General features: G+C 37.3%; 1 protein-coding gene across 4 annotated transcripts in view; it reads left to right on the top strand.

Moving 5' to 3' along the window:
- The window catches only part of LOC128983700 (WD repeat-containing protein 11-like), a 221408-nt gene that overhangs the window by 33455 nt on the left and 165783 nt on the right, over positions 1 to 22170 (top strand). For all 4 annotated transcript variants that reach the window (XR_008489894.1, XR_008489893.1, XM_054403102.1 and 1 more), the window contains exon 3: positions 18037 to 18148. Coding sequence is in view for 2 of the 4 variants with exons in the window: in XM_054403102.1 (XP_054259077.1) it covers positions 18037 to 18148 (112 nt within the window). In the remaining 2 variants the exon portion in view is untranslated. The remainder of the gene's footprint in view (positions 1 to 18036; positions 18149 to 22170) is intronic.

Below are 22170 nucleotides of genomic sequence, written 5' to 3' on the forward strand. Positions count from 1 at the left end.
TCTCTGGCCCAGTGCACTTCCCACTCAGACACAAGAATAATAAGAAAGGTGACCTACGGAATTGTTCCCCGGAAAGGCTTCACATGAGAAATGTGAGCCCTCCGGAAAACTTCTCCAGTCTGCGGATCTCCCAGCCGCACGGAGACAGGAGTCAAGAACTTCAAGATGCGGTGGGGACCTACCCACCGATGAGACAACTTAGCGGCTCTCTTGTCCACGGCCGAACTGACCGGATGAGCCTTACAGAAAACCAAATCCCCCACCTGGAAAGGATTGTCCAACCGACCTCGATTGTGCTTCCTCCAGACCAATTCCCTAGCTCTGATAAAGTTCCTCCTAGCCGCCTGCCAAGTTGCCCTGACATTGGCAGCACCAGGGGGTGGCAGAAGATCGCCAAATTCCCACACATTTGCCAAGGGATTATTGGGTGGATAGCCCAACAACAGCTCGAAAGGGACCGCCTTGTGACTCTCATGGTGTGCAGTATTGAAAGCAAACTGAATCCAAGGAAGTTCCTGATCCCAGGTGGTCTGCTTGTCAGCATGCAAAGCTGTGAGAGCGGATCGAAGATTTCTGTTGAACCTCTCAGCATGGGAAGGCTGTGGATAGTAAGGAGAAGTGGTCACATGGCGGATACCGTGCCCAAAGCACATTATTTTGAAAAGGTGAGAAACAAACTGAGTTCCGTTGTCAGAAACAATGGTGGCGGGTATCCCAAAGTGTTGGAACAAATGGGTACGAAGTGCCTGCACGGTGAGCTGTGCAGTGGCGTTCCTCAAAGGAAAAAGCCAACAAAACTTGGAGAAGGCATCCACACAAACAAGCAAGAATTTGTTTCCTGACTTGCTACGTGGGAGAGGCCCTACATAGTATATGAAAACCTTCTCCAAAGGTCTCTCCGCCACCTCAGATGACAACAACCCATACTTGGTATTCTGAGCAGGCTTGCTTAGCGAGCATGTTTGACAAGAACGCACTCGTGCCGCAATGTCCCTGTCCATACCCTTCCAGATGAACATTTCCCTAACCTTCACAATGGTCTTGTGAATCCCTAAGTGCCCACCCACAGGGAAGAGTGAAAGTACGCAAAGACCATGGGTACAAGAAGACTAGGCAGCACAACCTTGGGTTTACCTCGCTGTCGGTCTCGACAACAAAGGGCACCCTGGGACAGAAAAAACGGGGGGTGGGCTCCCCCATTTTGAAGCTCACCAATGATCTTAGCCAGCTCGGGATCTTTTAGCTGATGTGGGATGAACTCAGAAAAGGCAAGGGGAAACTCCAGGAGCATGGCACACCCTGTGTGCTCCTCCTGATCAGAAGGTTGGTCGTCAGGTGAGTGATACATCCTGGATAAAGTGTCAGCAATCACATTCTGCGTGCCTCGAACATGTTGCACTTGGAATTTGAGGGAAGATATTTGGACAACCCAACGACCAATTTTCCCAAGCTGGCGAGGATGTGCAAGGAGCCACGAGAGTGCTTGGTTGTCGGTTTCCAGCAAAAACTCTTTGTATTCCAAAAAACGTCTGAACTTATTCACTCCAAACACGACAGCCAAACACTCTAACTCATACACAGAAGAGCTTTTCTTTTCACATGGGTTCAAAGTGCGTAAGGCATACGCAATAGGCTGCCTAACACCATCAACTCTTGAGACAACACAGCTGCAATAGCGACGGAGGAAGCATCGGTTTGCAAAACAAACGACTGAAATCTGGCATCGCCAAAACCGGAGGTTGCATGATAGCTTCTTTCAGAAGATCAAAGGACATCTGTTGTGCTTCACCCCAAACAAACTTGGCGCCCTTCTTCCGAAGCTCATTGAGCCGCCAACTCAGACACATTAGGGATGAAGCGCCGGTAGAAACCCACCATGCCAATGAAACGGGTAATGCCTTTGACATCTCTGGGAGGAGGAAAATCCCTGATAGCCTGGGTTCTAGCCGGATCGATACAGACACCTCGAGAAGACACTAGATGACCTAGGAAAGAAATCTCAGCCTGAGCAAAGCTAACTTTCTCGGGATTTACGGTAAGGCCAGCCCTAAGCAACCTATGCATGACTTCCTCAAGATGAACCAGATGGTCTTCAAAGCTCTCACTGTACACCAAAAGATCGTCAAGATAGTTGAACACAAATTTGAATTTGACGTCATGAAAGATGGAGACAAGAAGTCTGGTGAGGGTCTGGGCCCCCACAGCAAGACCCATGGGAACACGTGTGAACTGGTACAAGTTCCACGGAACGCAGAAGGCAGTGAGAGGCCGAGATTCAGGTTTCAAGGGAATCTGATGGTAAGCCTGGTTCAAATCAAAGACGGAAAAATACTTGGCCTTACCGAACCAATCGAACGCCGAATGCAAATTGGGGGGAGGGACAGAGTCAATTTCAATCTGAGCATTCAACTTGCGATAATCTAGAACCATTCGAGACTTGCCATTTGGCTTTGGAACTAGAAAAGCTGGACTTGCGTAACTTGAGCGAGAAGGCTCAATTACCCCATTTTCAAGAAGCTCATTGATGATTCTACGGAGCGTTTCCATCTTGGGTGGAGCAAGTTTGTAAGGATGGGAACGAACTGGACGGGTGTCAGTCAAACGGATTTCGTACTCCAAAAGATTGGTGACTCCAAGCTTAGGCGTCAGCACCTCAGGAAAACGAGAACACAATGTTCTGATAGCTTCAGCCTCACCAGGAGTCAGATGCCCTAATGGATCAACTTTTGGTTTGCTGGGCGTCTCAGGCTCTACCACAGCTGCGCCATCCACAATTTCATCCCCGAAAGGAATAAGCACCCGTCTTGCGAAACGAAAGAAGCACTGGCCTCTGCCTAAATCCAAAATGAGGCCACAATGCTTGATGAAATCCGCTCCCAAAAATGACAGGAATGCAAAGGTCCTTGGCTACCCAAAAACTCCACACCCAAGAAAAATGTTCAAATCAAATCAAATCAAATCAATTTATTCATCACAAAAATTCATAATACAGAGGCTGAATATCAGCAATGAATATGTGACATGTCAGTACAAATCATGCATTATAAATAGTTAACACATAATAAATATATACACATATTAAGATTACATTTGACAGGATAAAAATGAATTCATGTCATAAGGACAAAGTGCAATCAGTTTTTCTGAAAGTTTCTTTTTAAAATTATTAAGGCTCAAAGACTGGTCTGTGAAATAAAAGGACAATTTGTTGTAGACTTGTATGCATTGATAATAGGGTCCATTGTGAAACAAAGCTAATCTGTGGCTTGGAATTTCCAAAAGTTGTTTGTGTCTAGTTTCATAACTATGAGTTTTTTTACAGTTTTCAAATAAATAAAGGTTGTTTTTAATGAAAAGTGCCAAGTGTAAAATATAAAGAGCAGGAAGGGTCAAAAGTTTGAATTTTTTAAAACTGGATCTACATGATTTTCTTGAGCTGATGCCAGCAATGACTCTGATGGCCTTTTTTTGTTGTTTAAAGATATATTTGCTAGAAGGTGAATTTGTCCAACACAACAAACTGTAAGACATAATTGATAAAAAATAACCATGGTATACTAACATCACTGTCTTGTCATCGCAAATTCTTCTAATAATTCGGAGATTAAATATAGCTTTATCTAGTTTAGCATATAAATGGTCACAGTGGTTATTCCATTTTAAATTATCTTGAACTGTCAGTCCCAGAAAATCTACTGATTTACAGACAGGAAGGTCAATGTTGGTGTTGGGAACTGCAAAAATTAATTCTTTGGACCTGTTTGAGGAGGCGGAAAATTCTAATATTTTAGTCTTGGCATGATTTAAACTTAGACCGTTCTTGCCCAACCAGAAACTGATGTTTTGAACAGAGGAAGAGATATTAACTGCCAATTCATTTTTGTCTTTACCTTTGACTATTGCTGTTGTGTCATCTGCAAATAAAATTAAATCTGAATTTACATTTGAAAACAAATCGTTGACATAAACTAAGAACAAGAATGGCCCTACCTTTGAACCTTGAGGAACTCCCAAGTGTACTTTATTCCAATCAGAAAAAACTGAGTTTCCATTCAAGGTATTAATCTTTACTTTTTGCAACCTATTTTGGAGGTAGTTGCCGAACCACAGGACAACCTCCCTACTCATACCATAACATTCCAGCTTTTTTAACAAAATATCATGTCTAACATTGTCAAAAGCCTTGGACAGGTCACAGAACACACCAGCAGTGCTCTGCGACCTATCCAAGGTGTCCAAAACATTTGTTATTAATTTAAACATGGCTTGAGTTGTTGAACTATTTCTTCTAAATCCAAACTGATTTGAATGTAAAACATGTTTCTCAAAAAATGGAACAACTTGTTTCAGTACCACTTCTTCAAAAACTTTAGATAGCACAGGTAACAAGGCCACTGGTCTATAATTATCAATTGACTTTTTATCTCCTTTTTTAAGAATAGGAATCACTGTAGAGTGTTTAAGTTTTTCCGGGAAGTCTCCATTTCCTAGACTTTTGTTTATAACAAAAGTAAGAGGCTTAACAATAAAAGATGCAGCAGCTTTAATTACAGGGGCCGGTATTTCATCCCACCCTGCAGAATATTTACTTTTCAGAGACTTAATGGCATCTAGAACATCTTTTTCATTTACTAATTTAAATTTAAAACAATCAGAAGTTTTGCATCTAACTAAATTAATGGCTTCAGCGGCGGGAGATTTTGTGATATTGTCACCAATTTTAGAGAAAAAATCATTAAAGTGTTTAGCAATTGCAGAAGGAGTTTTGACAATCGAAGATTTAATCACAAGCTCAGATATTTGACTGTCTTTATTTTTTTGGCCTAATTCTTTTTTCACTACATTCCAAGAACTTTTGGTCACATTTCCAGATTTAGATATAACTGAATGTAAATAGTTTCTCTTTGAAATCTTAATTCTTTTGCGTAGGTCTTTACAATGATCCTTGTAATCTCTCCAAAGTTTTGTGTTAGTAGACATCTTACAATTTTCAAACAGATCTCTTTTCTTTTGACATAATAACTTTAAATCATCTGTTATCCAACCTTTATCATTATTACTTTTATTTTCACACAATATCTTTTTTGTTACAACTGGAAATGCCTCCAAAAATGCCAGATAGAAATAATTAAAAAAACAATTAAAACTCTCATTTGCTGTATTAAACGAGTAACAACTGTCCCAATTTGTTTGGTCAAGTGCTTTACAAAAGTTTTCAATGTTAATCTGACTAAAAACTCTTCTTCTAATTGTTGAGTTCGATTTTTTTGTTGTTGTAAAGAGAGTAGAAATATATTGAGCTGTGTGATCTGAAAAACCTAAATTAATTACTTGTGAATGCAATTCAGATAAGTCAATGTTTGTAATAATGTTGTCAATACAGGTTGCACTACTATCAGTAATTCTCGTTGGAGAATCAATGCAAACAGATAAGCCATATGATTTGAGAATTCCTAGGAAAACCTTCTTATTGTTACTCTCTTGACCTTCTTTAGCTAAAGTATTTATGTTGAAGTCACCAGAAATACAAACAATTTTTCTAGTCAATTCTTTAGAAATATGAAAGAGAAGTTTTTCAAGATTACTAAAAAAAGAGCTTAAATTACTACTTCTATAAATGTTGATAATAATGAGTTGTTTCTTTGTTTGAAAATATAAGCTTCTAGTTTCTATTGCAACACATTCAAAACTTTCCTCAATTGAAAATTTCTCAATATCTAAACGTACACAAAAAACTAAAGACTTATGAGCTAAAATACATGAACCACCTCTTATTTTATCTTTTCGATTGAAAACACTAGCTAATTTATAGTTATTGAGTGAATTAAGCAATCCACAGCTGCCATCTTTGAGCCAGTGCTCACAAATACATATGAATTTTGGCTTTAAATTAAAAGTTTCAAACAAAAGTTCCATCTCTTTTATTTTTAGGCTGTCTGTACAGCCCTGTATGTTCAAATGAAAAATAAGAGGTTCATTTACTTTGTTTATACCTGGTCTAAAAAATCATTGTTAGAGTGTGGTTTTGATGCCTCTACAGCTGACAACTGTGGACTAGTCAATTCCCTCAACAATTCAGAACTATTTAACATATTATGTACAATTTCATCTTGATTAGAGGCACTGTTAACACTATCTAACTTCTCGGTTGAAGGAGAAGACATCTCGTGGAATGGGACATGCGATGATAAACCTGAGGATGCTCTGCCGGTGAGGTGTGAAGGGCTTGTTATTGATATTGGAATGTCCTGTTCTAAGGGTGTTGTCCTGGGGGTGTCCTCTCCTGGTGTTGGTCTTGTGCCCATGGTCTTGGATGAAGTTGACTTTCGGTGACATACAGACATAAGCCGGCCATCTTGGTATTGCTCTAATTTTATTGTTGTATGAAGAGCCACTGTAGTACACAAAAGGTGTTTACCACGGTTGTTTAAATGTAAACCATGTTTAGTGAAATGTTCCCGGGTCAGCAAATTGTTTATAGGCGCAAAGGACACATCCTTATGTTTCTTCACGATATTATAGATTTCTTGGTTTGCTTTATACACTTTATTGTTAAGGCTAGGATTGTCATATCTGTATGGAATCGTTGTAAGGATAATGTTAGTCTGGCAAACTTTTGGTATGAAATCTTCCAAGAGTTTTCCAACATCTTCTTTTTTGTCCGTGCTATTTGTACCTCCTACAATGATAATGGCATCTCTCTTAGTGTAATTAAAAGAGGTGACAAAGCTTGCAGCCTGTCTGTACACATAAGAGAGCGGAGCACCGGGATACGTGTTTGCACTAACGCAGGCTTCTTTATGTTGAAAAATCTTTTCCAAAAGTGGTGTACAGTTTTTTGCATGACTGTCACCGAAAACAGTTACTCTTGGCGTACTGAGTGTTTGAGTGCTTTTAGGTGTAATTTTTGTTGTGGAGCCACCTTGATTAACTTTCTTATTATTAGTTCTTTGAAAGCTTCCTTGCACACTGTTTTTTGGAGAATCATTGGTCGGAGTTTCTGTACGGTTGGAAAGGGTGGAATAAGTGTTATGGCAAATTGTAGGGTTTATAAAATCAGCACATAACCTTGCGGGCATATTGCTTACACTCTTAGCCTGAGTTATTTGATGAGTCTTCCGTCTAGACCGCTGTACTTCCCATAAAGGCTCGGGATGTTGAATATTGAGCTGCAATTTTTTCTTTTCTGGATTTTCAATTTTAACCATCATATTACAAATGTTGCTCACATTTACACTGAGCATTGGGTTAAAGTACAACATTGCTAATTGAGCTCTTTTGAGAATAAGATCACTTAACAATATAGAAGGGAAGATAGTTTGTAACTCAGTTGATGAATTATGTTCCAGCTGAATGGCCTGAATAATGATTTCAGTAAAAATAAGCAAATAAATACCGCAGTCGTAGTTATTGACATTCACAATTATCAGACTAGGAACAGAAGTGATTTCCAGTTTCCTGTTCATAGATTAAGTTCCTTTGAAAAGTTGCCACAGTATTTTGGGAAAAAATTATATAATAAGCTACCAAACAGGATAAAAAATATTGATAATGATCATAAGTTTAAGAAAGAAGTTCAATCCCTGCTGCTAAACAAAGTATACTATTGTGTAAATGATTTCTTATGTGACACTTTGTAATATGATGTAAATATGTATATAAAATTAAGCCATTTGATTAAGTTTTTGCCAACATAACAATTGTATCATGTATATTTTGCTTTTAGTTTTTAAGATGTTGACATGTCACCTGTTTTACCAGCTGTGCTGGGGAGGAAAATGTATTGTGACAAATAAAGAATCTGAATCTGATTTGCTGGGGGACATTGACAGGTTTAATACTGCACTCTTTATTGTTGAGGTGCTTCTGTAATGCTGAGCATATCTTTACTGCATGATCATAGTTAGACTGCCCTAAAGAGTCAAAATAATAAAACTCTTTACTTTTTGCAACGTAAAGCAACAAGCTCCAATGAGAGCCAGAACCTCCCGGTATATCAACAGCTGGAGAGTCATTTACTGGGATGAAAATATGTGTTTTCTTCTCTAATTCTGCTTTATTCAGTAAATGCTCAAAGTCATTGAGACACTTAATAGCCTGAGAAATAATTGGGTTCATTAAAAATATCTGTGTTTTATCGAGTACTGTTGAAGCTAATAGCTGGTAGTAAAAGTTAATCGATTCATCTGTGAGCCACTTATTTCCTAAAATCTCTAATGTTGTTGCTTTCCTGTCAGGCAGTGTGAGAAACAGTTCCTTATCAACAGATGTAACGGTGTTGTTTACATTGCTGTTATGTGTATTTGAGCTTTCAGATGAACTTAACATTTGTAACGACTGATCCTGTGTTTTGTTTATAGGGGTACTAGTGATATGTGGTTTTACAGAGTTCAAACTGTCAATAACCTCTGTTGAAATGTTCATTATTGACATGCTGCTATTATTCCTACCAATAACACTTGTCTCAAAACTCTTCTCTGCTTCCTTCATTGCTGCGTTAAATTTTGAATTTCTTTCTTTAATATTTCCATACCGGGACTTGTTTTCCTTAAATGTACAGATATCTATTTCCTTGACCACACCAACTTCCTTGGTACCATAAAATTTAACGGTATATTTCTTCAGGTTTTTTGATGAATCAATATTACAAATTTTAGCTGGCCAATAGGGATATCCTTTCACTTTTGCAAAAACCCTATCACCAGTTTTGAATTTATTTTCTGTTTTGTCCATGATTTATAGTCAAAATGTTATTGCATTTATTGACAATTGTATTTAAAATGTTAACCATAAAAACCTTGTGAAGAAAACAAAATTTTAATAAAAAATACCCAGAATAGGGAAAAAAAAGGGATAAAGTTACAAAAGAATCCCAAAACAGGGAAAATTGGGATTTAAGATTATTTAGAGATCCCAGTCAACAAGTAATAATGAAGCAGTTTCCTTCTGCAATATTAGGCAATTGTTGTGAGCCCAGTGTAGATAAGGGTGACCAAAGTCCAACCACTGACCCTTCTTATCTGAGTTGATAACCAGATCTGGAATATTTTTACTAATCTATGCAGGTAGATTTAACAGTTTTTTACACTTAACTTGTTAGTCCTTTGGCACCCTAATATCTAAGGTTGATATATATGTTCACTGACTCAAACCGAATAAGAACTTGTAAAAACTATTTCAAGAAAACCAATATTTACACACTAGAAAATGAATAAATCAGGAGCACTAAATCTTGTCAGCTAACCAGTCTGGGTCTTCCCCCTCTCTCCTTTGGCCAAACTATAGTTTCACCTCTTATCCTAACACAGTTGTTGGTATGACGACAGTTTCATTCCTTAGAACTTCATCAGGTCATTTTGTAAACATCATCAATGTATTAATACATTGCCTTATGTCAATAGATTCTTAAAAAACTGAACAATAATTGAAACTTGTCATGTAGATAAAATAGTCAAAATAGAATAAAAATTGATAAAAAACTGATAAAAAACTGAATAAAACTGTACAGGCTGGCTAGCACTGTCAATCAAGTCAAGTTCAATCTTGAACTTCAAACGGGCTTCATAGATGATTGGAAGTAGGGATTTCGATGCAGTCCAGCAGATGTGGGTACTTCGCTCAACTTGATTGATTAGCCCAGAAGATTTTAGATTTTCAAACAGGGAAAGGGAAATGAGACAACGGGCTGACCCAGAATCCACAAGGGCCTTCTGCACCGTTTTACCTAAGAAGATGTTGAGTCGTGGGCAAGTTGAGCGCGCCGCTTTCACTCCCATGCATGCAAGCTCCCTCATTCCCCGCGACAGAGGCTCCCCAAAACCAGCACTCCCAGAAGGGGCAGTACTCAAAGAAACCAAATTCTTACTGACTTTCTCCAAAACAGCTTTCTCACAGGGCGGTTTGGGCATACTTTCCTCTTGTGAGCAGCTCAGGCTTTTGGACAAAGTCCCAAGATTAACCCTCTGACGACACTCTCGTCTCATGTGACCTGGTTGACCACAACCAAAGCAAACAATAGGACGCCTCTGTCTCTGCGGTGTTTCAGGACCTTGACACACGGGTGCTACAGCGGGATGGGGACCAGTCCGGGGAAGATGCCCCGCAACGTGCTCCCTCTGACAATCAGCGTCTTGAACGCTCCGCAAATGGATGACCAGCCAATGGATGATCCAGGTCTGCAAAAGAAGAAGGCTTTGGACCAAAAATCAGTCTGGACCGCTCCTCAGGCTTCAACCCCTGCAAGACAATGTCCACCAGTTGGTTTTCAGGGATGCCCAGCCGTAGGAAACGCCACACGCCACGAATGTCACCCACATACATGACTGAGAGTTTCATCAAACTTTTGAGGTCGGAACACTCTCAACCTTCAATCTCTCCATGACCCTGAAGGGGAAAAAGAGCTCAAGCATTTCACTGTGAAAAATGTCAAAATTTACTCCCCGTTACAAACAGTCAAACAATTTGTCACCAAGAGGTCTCAGGAAGAGTGGAACCAACAATATGTACAAGGAAAGATCATTTCAGTACAGCTGAGCTTTACGAAAATTGTCCGTTTTCATTCTTTCAATATTTATTATTTAGCCTATAATAGGCTATGTAAGTAATTATGTAATAAGGTTTCACATTTAATTCGGTATTTTACAATAGGCCTATTCATTCAGCTAGGACCACTTGTCATTCAGCTAGGGCTTTTAGCAGGGTAATAAAAGTTTCTCTTCTGCGAACGCTTCCCTCGCCAGTCCTTGGAAATTTGTAATCCCAATCTTGGGCGAGCGAGGTTTCTTTTTCAATGTGTAAAAAGCATAAAAGATTAGCGTGCAAGTGTTTTATATTTTATTGTTATACGAAAAATGGTTTAGAAAATAAAGAATTGTAAACGTTTTTCTGCTGTATGTATACAGTGGAGGAGTATAAGTTTATATGCGAAATATCAATTGTATCTCTGAAGTCACCAAAGAATATTGTTTAGGTAATGAACTTCAATTATCTATGAAACACACTTGTGAAATAATAAATCACCATGTTGGGGGTGAAGCAAGGCCACACTAAAAAAAACAGGCCGTAATGCTCGTCAAGCATGACGTCAAGATAGAAAATGGCAATGACGTAATTTTGCCGTTTGTGATCAGCTGCTTGTTTTAATCTTTCAGTGGAAAATAAATAAATAAATACTTATACGTCATAGCCGTCTTCTATCGTGACGTCATGCTTGATGAGCATTATGGCCTGTTTTTTAGAGTGGCCTTGGGTGAAGGTCCTTTTCGGATTTTAAATTGTTTGTAAAATATTCCTGCTGGTAAAAAATCAAATTACAGTTTAAATATTTGTTCTCATTGATTTGTGAAAATTTATAAACATCTAGTATTAAAAAAGGCTGTGTATTTGAAGGCTATTTCAATTATACGTTAAGCAGTGTAAATTTGATATCACAATATCAAAATCGTCCGAAACATAGAGAATTTGTACAGTTCCCTACTGGTTTCGTAAAAAATATTCATAAGACTATTGTGACACCTTTATTATTATTTTAACTTCATCAATGTTTTTTTTTTGTGTTTTGGGATACTCAACGTTTCTGGAGGTGGATCAACTCCTACCGTTTAAAGTGATAATAATTAACATTAAGCTTGCAGTATTATTTTTTAAAGACCAAATAATAATAGTAACGTGTTAGAACCAAAGTAATTATGATATTTTCCCCACTACACAGTTTTAATAGACTTTCCACGTATGAAATTTGTCTGTTAAGTAAGGGAAGTTAATAAGTCTAAAACATTCATAGATCTTTGTACTTCATTTTGACTAAATCAGTTTAACATTTTTAGCGGTTGCCAAAAATGGATGTGATATAGTGGAGACAGACTGACTCTTACCACCACGTTTTATAATACTGTAGTATTAAACCAGTAACCTAACGCATTTTACCTTGCATGAAATGGGGTAGTAGGTTTCTTTTTTTTATGTTGTTTGTAATAGTACCGAGTGGCTGAATCCAATTTTTCGACCTCGGCGACCTTCCGGATCACCTCCAAAAATCTTTAAAATTGGTGGAATTTCGCACTATTTTTTACGTTTGTCCGATTTTGGCCCTGAAGCATCACTTTTTCATATAGAACAACCATAGCCGTTTGTAAAGTACATTAAATTACCTATCATTTAAGACCAAAATGGTTATTATAGGCCTAATAGTTTTCAAGATATGACTTCGCAAACAACGGCTAAAATGACAAAATTTTGAATTTTTTTAAGTTTGGCAAATGTTAACCGTTGCGTTAACCCTAAAGCATAACCTTCTAATTATTTTTCATTAAAACAACCATAATTACTTTAAAACTACATTAAATTACTCACAATTTAAGACCAAAATGGTGATTATAGGCCTAACACATTGAGATATATGCCTCTTCAAGGTTCATAAAATCTTTCCTAAATGCTTGTATTTTAAGTTTCAAGCTATTTAATTTTTGTCCAAGTTTTATAAAAGAACCATAATAAGAAATAAACTAATTTATTTCATCTCAAGAACAGATTGTGTTATAACATTTTTTTATGGTAATAAATCTATTGTATCTATCTACATATACACACACGTACATTGTTACAATAAATGGTTCTCGGAGATAGAACACATGCATGTGACAAATGGTATTTATTTAATTGTATCGCCGTGGTAGCAGGTTGGAGCACGGGGATATCCCAACTCCGCGCAGTGGTCAAATTTAAGCCGAGGAAAGGTTATATGGCCCCCGAAGGGTCCAGTCGAACTCCGCATGGTGACTTTTAGTGTACAGTCTAACTCCGCGCGGTGGCTACATCAAATCTCTACGCCACCTTGTTTTGATTTCGTATGAGATATGATGTGTTTAATATAAAATACTCTATATATGTTGTTACACTTTTATTTGTTCATAGCTACTTTATTCATGTGACAGGTTAGGTTTGGTTCAGTTTCTACCTATCATTTTTGTACAGTTCTAAATTATGTCCATTATATCAATCTTCAAATACAAACTCACAGCCGTCAGGGCTGTGAGACTCAAAATTGATCACCGCGCGGAGTTGGACATGTGCCACGAGGGACCCAAAGTGACCACTGCGCGGAGTTGGACAGTCGGTTTTGACATATTTCTGACCACCGCGCCGAGTTGGGATAAGCCCTGGAGAACACTGAGGGCGACTGCGTCTGTGATTAGATGATCCTTGTACCTTTGGACATGGACTTGTCCTGTAGGGGTATCAGTTGAAGATTGACTTGTATGACTAACTTGAGACGTTTGGATGTGTGAACTATAATTTAGTTTTTCATTCAATTGAGACAAGGGTAATGGTGAAAATTCATGTGTAAAGAAGAGCTTTGATTCTTCATCCGACTGCTTAGAACGCATAGCCTGTGAAACAGTGTGAAGGGGTCAATAGTCACCTTTATATTGCCTACAGTCACAGTATTGACACCAGAAGAAAGAGATACTACTTTATTCTTCCTTTTGTATCTGACTTATTCATATTTTTCTCATAATACTCTCAACATCGCTTCACTGCCAATATATCTAGCCATATGACAGTTGACAGTTTCCTTCCAACAATTCTACTGCTTAAGAACATTATAACATCAGTATTAGGGAGGGTGACGAAGTAACCAGTCACACAGCTTCTCTGTATTCGCTTCAACTCGAGTGACTCGTGAGGGTCTCATTTCTACATACTACTCAGTTGTATGTGCCTTAACATTGCAGCAGGCCTACTCCTCAACCTCAGCACTTAAATTCTACAGATAAATTATATCATTCCTACTGTCCATCGAGTGAGCACGGTGTCAGCAATACCACGGTCCCGAGTCAAACCTACATAGCTTTTCATTAGACAAATGAGCACCTGCTCTATAGTCATGTCCGTCCAAACACCCGTCTAGAACTTTTCGGAACGCTCAATGAATGGTGAAGAATCCGTTGGTGGTAAATATCTGGTGTTTATTGAAATCCATCTTGTTTCCTAATTTCAACATATCCTGCAGATACAGATTCGAAAACTTGGCATAAAAGAAGTAATATGTAGCATGGCAGAACGATAGCAAAGTTACAACCTGTTTTCGCTGTTGCCTCTTCATTCTTTATATAAATTCCTCTTGATAGTATAAAAATTTTAGTTACAATAGATTTCTTCCATAAAAAAAGAAAAAGAATAGTTATTTGTGCACTCGTGAAACCATTCCTCACTCGCCTATGGCTCGTGAGTAAGGATTTCTCTCAAGTGAGTCAATTGCACTTTGCACTCGAATTGCACATTATATTTTTCCTACAGTTATAATAAATCAAATAAATTAGTAAAGAAACGTGACATATTTATACATAGAAGTGAACTTTTAATATGACATTTAATGATCAACACGATCAACAACAGTAAAACAGCTGACCACCTGATTTACAGCCAGTGCTGCCAACGTATTTCGCGCGCATACGACCTTGTCTGCATGTTACGCGCTCATATCGTGCCTTCACGTTGCAAATCTGGAGTGAGACAAAGTAATTAGAGTGAGACAATGTTAACATTGTCTCACTGATGAGCGAATTGGCCACTTTGCTTTCTCAAATCAGTGAGAGAACATGTACATTGTTAGGTAACTGTAGGAAAAACTTATAATATGTTGTTGAAATGAAATACATTTTTTTACATTCTTATTATGGTTCTTTCATAAAATTTTACCAAATTGAATAACATGAATCTTAAAGTACAAACATTTATGGAAGATTTTATGAACCTTGGAAGAGGCATATATCTCTAATGTGTTAGGCCTATAATCACCATTTTGGTCTTAAATTATGAGTAATTTAATGTAGTTTTAAAGTAATTATGGTTGTTTTAATGAAAGATAATGATAAAGTTATGCTTTCGGGTTAACGTTACCCAAACGTAAAAAAAATTCAAAATTTGATAATTTTAGCCGTTGTTTGCGGAGTCATATCTTGAACACTATTAGGCCTGTAATACCCATTTTGGTCTTAAATTATAGGTAATTTAATGTACTTTAAAAATGGTTATGGTTGTTATTTAAGAAAAAGTGACGCTTCAGGGTCAAAATCGGACAAACGTAAAAATAGTGCCAATTTTTAAGCTTTTTGGAGGTATTCCGGAAGGTCGCCGAGGTCGAAAATTTGGATTTAGAATCTCGGTACTATTAAAAACAAAAAAAAAAAGAAACCTGCTACCCCATTTCATGCAAGGTAGACCCTGATTTTTATAACAAGGTTACTGGGTTATATAGATACCGGTACATATTTTTTAATGAGAAAGGATGGGAGTTTTGGTCTCTGGGGACATCGAAACGAAAAAAGAAATCGATCACAGGCTGAACTTCTATGGCAATAGTTTATTATAAATATAAAATTGGCTGATAACGGAACTAAAGGACGTGTAACAGTTATATCACACTTATAAATTAAAGCTGAGGCTTACCATAGGCCTATGAAATATATACTGTAACCCCGTTTTCCAGCAGCAATGTCTCATAATCACTTTATTACTGACACATCAACTGGTGCCTGTTTCCCTATAGCAGACAGATGTTGTAAATCATAGTTTAGCCTAGGGGTTGTGGGGCATTGTGTTGAAGGCACTGCCCTTACCCGAACTGAACGAACACTCTGCCACCCTCAATGTTCTATTTAAGCTAAATATGACTTTTAGTTTTTTGTATGCTAGAGGATTATTCATTGGCACAGAAGTAAGATAAGAACTGACGCGACGTGACGAAGGAAAAATGTATCATTAAATTTACTTTTCACTTTCTCTTTTTTTCTGAGCACATTTGCAGTTTTTATTTGCTTTGGCCGTTTTGTGTAATCGTTATTTCAAGCTCGTTCACTAGTTTCAAAGTGTTAGGTGTATGTATTCTACCATACTTAATAGCTTAAAATTTAATTTTGATGTGTGGATAAATCAATTTATTTATTTATTGATAAAATATCACACTTTCTTAATTCCAATTAAATATTTGATTAGAAATTCTTACAACAAAACATTTATAACATGACGGGTTTGATTACGCAAATTTGTATTTAAGTTATTCTCACCGGCGTTTTAAATTTTATTAGATAGGAAATTGATACATATCTACAGGACCTCTTTTTTACCAATCAAATTCACTAACCACTAAAATAGGCCTATCACGATAAATATTTGGATAAGAGTCCCTGCCTAATATCTCAGATTCTTTAGCGAAGCAGTTAAATTTATGATCAGTCGTGCTTCGCTTCTAACAACACGAATTCGAGGCGAGCGGGGAGCGGAAATGCAGTTCCGGCAAGTCACGTGGGCGCGGGGAGCATGGCTTAGCTGTCAGCTGTCTGTACATTGCGTTATAACAGCAGACAGCACTATGTTTTCATTGCCCATACCGTGGCAGCACCTACTGTTCAGTGACGTCAGCGCTATGATCGCCCCTTCCCGCCAGAGTGTGCTGATTGCTTGTTCACAACCAAATGCATGGGGCTTTCAATCTAGTAGTGTTATATAGTCAATGTTATAACTCATTTAACATGATTCCAAAACCAAATTAATTTTTATACCATTTGAAAGATGAGACTCTAAACTTTCATTTTCATATACAGTGGAACCTCTTTAATCCGAACCCTCGTAATCCGAACGTCCACTAATCCGAACGTCTCATTGCTGTACTCTATATACAGTACAGTAGTTCTTTATTGGATACTGTATTTACTGGTATACATACCGTAATTGTTTATATTGTAATGTAAAGTACTGTTTATACCCTGTTTCCTAATGTATTAAATAAACAATGTATTTTACTTTATAAAGCATTTTTCACTTTTCCCTAGCAATTGTTATGTAAAAACAACAATATGTTCTGTAATCCGAACTATTCAATAGTCCAAACTACCCCCGGTCCCAATTAGTTCGGATTAAAGAGGTTCTACTGTAGGTATACACAAATCTCATAACATTAACAAATCAATTTTATTGTCGTTAACTTACAATTTGAATGAAAATTTAGGCGCGTCAATTCATCACTCATGTTCAACAAATCGTAGCGCCAATAATCTTGCATGAAACCGGTTGTGGTTCGTACCAATAGTAAGATTTTGTTCTGGAGTTTATTTTTGTATTGAGAATCACATGATAATAATGTCATACAATTTGGGAAATAATATTTAAACATCAGCTGACTTTTGAAATGACAAAAATCATCATTTAGGCAATGACTAATAAATCAAAAAGGATTTTGTTAGCGTGATGTAATTTATATTGATCTTTAGCCAGAAATAATTGACTGATAGGACACATTATCAAAGGCTCCTTGGATGTCCATGAAGACTCCTGTAAGGGTTTCCTTGTGATCTAATGTGTCTTCAATTTTCACTACTAGGCTATGAAGTGCTGTTGTAGTCGATTTGCCCATCGTAAAGGCATGTTGGTTCACATTCAGGCTTGAGTTGATGAGAACCTCATCCCTCACATGTCTGTTAATGATCTTCTCCATAGCCTTTACCATGAATGAGGTTAGACATATTGGCCTGCAGGATTTAGTCCGAGTTGGTTCTTTTCCTCCCTTCCGTAGGAACACCACTTTAGCTCTTCTCCATCTAGTTGGGATATATCCCAGTGCATAAATGCCCCTATACAATGCAACAAGGAGATCCACTAGGACCTGAATGCCTTCTTGCAAGAGAGCAGGGAATTTCCCATCACCTAGGTGGTTTGAAAGGGCAGAATGAGTTTACTGCCCATTTCACAACCTTTGGTTTGAATATCTTTTCCGACCCCTGTCTGGCTAGTGCCACTTCCCTAGGAGACCTCCCTGGGCGGGGCCAGTTGGCTCCTTCCCCTATGGGATGGCTCTCCGGGAAGTGTACTCTTAGCATCTCCTTCAGGGTGTCACCCATGTTGGGCGCCCCTCCAAAAGCCGTGCTGGGCAGGGACCAGGAGCCCGATGGGAACACTTACACATTTAAGTTATACAATTAAACAGTAGGTCTCATCTCAGGGAAATATTCAAGTTTGCTAACCATATGTTTTTTTCAGGAGCTATAATGGCCTGGTAGCATATGGTTCTAACTACACTGTGGTTGTACTGGACACAGTCAACATGCAACCAGTTCAATGTCTTGATCGCCACAAATCCATTGTCAATAATGTAAGTCTACAGATATAATATTAAAACCCAATACTTTAATAGGCCTAATTATTTTTTAACAGGTTTAAGTTATAAATAGTCCTAAATAATGTCTTTATTAAGCCAGTGTACGTCAGATACAAAGCTCTATTTTAGATAAAAACTTTTGTCAAATACAAGAGTAAAGTAAAATACAACTTTCTTAGAAAAATACAACTGCCGTACATAAAAATATCTTTAATATTCTTCTTCTTGAATGCCTTCTAACCTTTTTGTTGCACCCTTAATGGCAAAGCATTGTAAACCAGGGGTCTAAAGTAAGAAAAGGCCTTTTTCCCTATCTCAGTCTTGACCCGCAGTAACTGCAGCCGGCCTTCCTGTCGAGTTAACTATGCTCACAAACCTAAGATCTTTGTACCAATTTGGTATTCAGATTTAATAAAGCTGGTCAGCGGCGTCCTATGAACTATAGTTGAAGTTTGGAGAGAGACTTTCTTTATGGACAGTGTGTATGTGTTTTTGATCTAAATTCACTGATGTAGTCAAATTTCTTTAAATTAGGCTATAAACAAACCTTTGAGCATTATTTGGAAGCCTTTTCTGTATTTTTATTCTTTCTTTTGCTAAACAATGATAAAAAGTAGTAAAACAGTAATAAATAGATAGAAAAATCACCGCTTGAACTATTTAAAGTTTGGCTCAACATGTGGAACTGTCTCAACTTGCCAACAGCAAGTTGACAGATACGACTCATCTCCCAGATAGACACAGCATTATATTAGTAACTCGTCTTTTAGCACATTTGCTTGGTAAGGAGCTGTACTCAATTTTAATACGGTAGAACTCCAATTATCCGAATAAATTGGGACCGAACCCCATTTGGATGGTAACAAATTTGGATAATTGAATTTTTACACAAATTTAGAGTCTTTTAAAAATAATAGGCCAAGTCATGCAGAGCTTTTAATTACTATTGCAATCGCGGTACGAGTCTGCAACAATTTTTTGGAAAATTTACGCTTTCGCCGCGATTGCGGAGTACAGTTATGATTTTCTGTGGCCGGGGGAAATGATGATGGTGTCAACACAACCGTATTTTATTTTGCCGTGATCATGAAAAATGATGACGATGTTACCGTGTCAGCGGGAGACGATGATGGTGTATACTAGTCTACTAGACCGATATATTTATCATTATTTTGAAAAAAATTATGACGACGTTTCTGCGACCGTGGTAAACGATGTTGGTGTTACTGTGACTGCAGGAGATGATGAAGAGTCTACACAATTGCGCGACAGGTTTTGGATTTTGCCGCAATCACGCAGGGCTACAGATATACAAGGGCTAGGCCAAGCAAGCTCAGAAAGTGATGCCAAGTGGCTCCCTACCACGCCGCCGCTGTGACCTCAGGCTCCCGGCACCGTATATCTTTGCCTGTGTGAGCGCTGGTATTGCCGCACATTTAGTGTTGCATAAGCACTATGTTGCAAATTTCTTATTAGGTATTAAATAGGATTATGTATAACACCAATTTTTATAAATAAAAAAAAATTACATTAGTAGATATTTAAGGATGGGAGTGGACTGTAAAGTGGTGGCTAAGAATACTGTACTTATTTATCCAATACATTAAGTTACTGTGTAATAATATCTGTGTTCGTATTGCTCGAATGCCACTTTCTTAATATATGATTATTAATTGTATTTATTTATTATTTATTCATACCTTTTAGAATTCATTGAGGTTATATAAAATACATTGAGGTTGTATAAAATACATTGAGGTTGTATAAAATACATTAAGGCTGTATACAAATACATTAGGCCTATACTGAGTGTATTTTGTAACTTTTGTAGGTGTTGTAGATTGAATGAATAAACGAAATTAACGTCTAAAAATACATATTTTTAATATTACACTAACAATATGAAACAAAACTAACATCATAGTAAACAAAAACAACTTCTATACATTTGAACAGATGTTACAATGTACAGATAGAAAGGAATGATATGACATTCTTCCCCTCTTAGCTGACATAGTCTTTTAGATACAATTTTTATTATTTTATTTATTTATTTATTATTATCATCACATGATTGACAGGTGATTTGTCATCAAACTAAAATCTATTGTAACAAAACAACAATCATCTATCTATCTATATATAATACGCTAAGCAGATTTTTGTGAACAGAACTCCTCCCTCATTTTTGGACCGATTTTGATGATTAAAGTGTCAAAAAAAATTGCCCTGATCTGTAGTTTTGCAAAGTGTTTTTAGTTTTTTGATATCTTTATTAGTTTGGGCAAGAGCTTCCATCAAAGTTGGGTTTTCTCCCATAAGATTAACATGGGGGAATCTAAATATATAATTGGAAACTTTGTCTCCACTAATTTGAGAGAATGGCTGGGCGTAGAGACTTGGTAGAGGTGTCCAAAGAAAGGTCTTGGTTTGTAGATGAGTTATCAAAAGAAAAACGAAGTAAATTCCCTTAGGGCTCTGCCCCAGAAGCCTTTAAAGATACTAGCGTCTAAACTGCCAGTGCAACTCCGAGGATCGTGGATCAGATCAGAGGCGCTGTGGCACCACCGCACCATGTCGTACGCTTCCGAATCATACCGGCGCATCAGCATAGCTTATCTAACTGTTCGCGGAAAATTGTTATCTGTATCACTGTCGCTGTCAAAACGTATAATTTGTAGGTTAAATTTAAATTAAGTATAATTAAACTGTCATAACCTAACCAAACTAACCAAACTTGCTGATAATGATAAACTCAAATGAAGGTTTACTAATCGAAAAAATAGCTCTGTTCTAAAAATAAAATTATAAATGTCTCAAATTCAATTTTATAATTTTTTAATTATAAAATTAAACTGTCATAACCTAACCAAACCAACCAAACTTGCTGATATGAAAAAATTTGTAGACAAAAAGTTAGTGCTACCAGCGGGATTCGAACCAGGCACCTTCAGATTATCAGCCCGACACGCTATCCACTACACCACCAAGGCTCATGACTCAGCTCCGTATCGTTGCAGTAATGGTTGACTGGTGGGGGGTTTTTCGATCTGATCCACGATCCTAGGAGTTGCACTGGCAGTCTAGATGCTTATTTTAAAGATCCCTCCACAGATTTGTTTACATTTTGGCCATGTGGATAATACTTTTTAATGAAACAGCTGTTAATTTTTAAATTGCATTTTAACAACACACATTTATTGGGGGTTACTGAATTGTCCAAAAGAAGTATTTGCAATGCTATTTTCTGATTTTAAAATAATTGATTTTCTTCTGAATCATGTCAATGTTTTGCAATATAACGTTCCAATTCGAAATCAGTGGAAAATCCTGTTATAATTCACTCTTAACTCTTAAAATTATTCCTTATTGAACTATCTTATATCTACTGTACGGGTTGCTGTCTGCCTTTTTCACCACTTTTGTCTTTATTTTATCATATTATTCTAGACAGATCATCATGAGATTATTGACATAGATGTTTTCAATCATTCGAAAGGCTACTCAGCCATTTGCTACTCACGGTTGCTACTCAGCAACAAAAATCATTTAAATTATCTCTAAAAAATATATTCTTAAGGTGCACTGAGCAGCAGCCTAAAAGATACTATGTAACCTACCCATATAGTTACAAAATGCTCAAACTCGCATTGTGACATTTAAAATTCAGCCTATATTTTTCCAACAGATTATTCATCTGCAGAAGAAGTTCATTGTACACTGATCGTGTCTAATACCATCCAAACACAGAAATCTTGCCTAAAATGGTACCTATCTTGACAAATTATTTGCAGTGTGGCCTATGTTATAGACCGTGGCCCACTGGGTTGGTAACATTATTGAAATTAACACAACATTTTGGCTGTAAACAATAACACATAGAGTAAATACTATTTAAGCCAGCTACTGTCATGACAGGAAGGTCATATTCCTTCTAAACTAGATCACATCATCCTTTATAAGATACGTTGATTAACAACGCATGTAAACGTCAATATTTACATAACAGCCAATTT

Source organism: Macrosteles quadrilineatus, unplaced genomic scaffold (genome assembly GCF_028750875.1).
Source record: "Macrosteles quadrilineatus isolate MER2022 unplaced genomic scaffold, UCM_ALF_1.0 Scaffold_1__1_contigs__length_201487025, whole genome shotgun sequence".
NCBI classification, from domain to species: Eukaryota; Metazoa; Arthropoda; class Insecta; order Hemiptera; family Cicadellidae; genus Macrosteles; species Macrosteles quadrilineatus.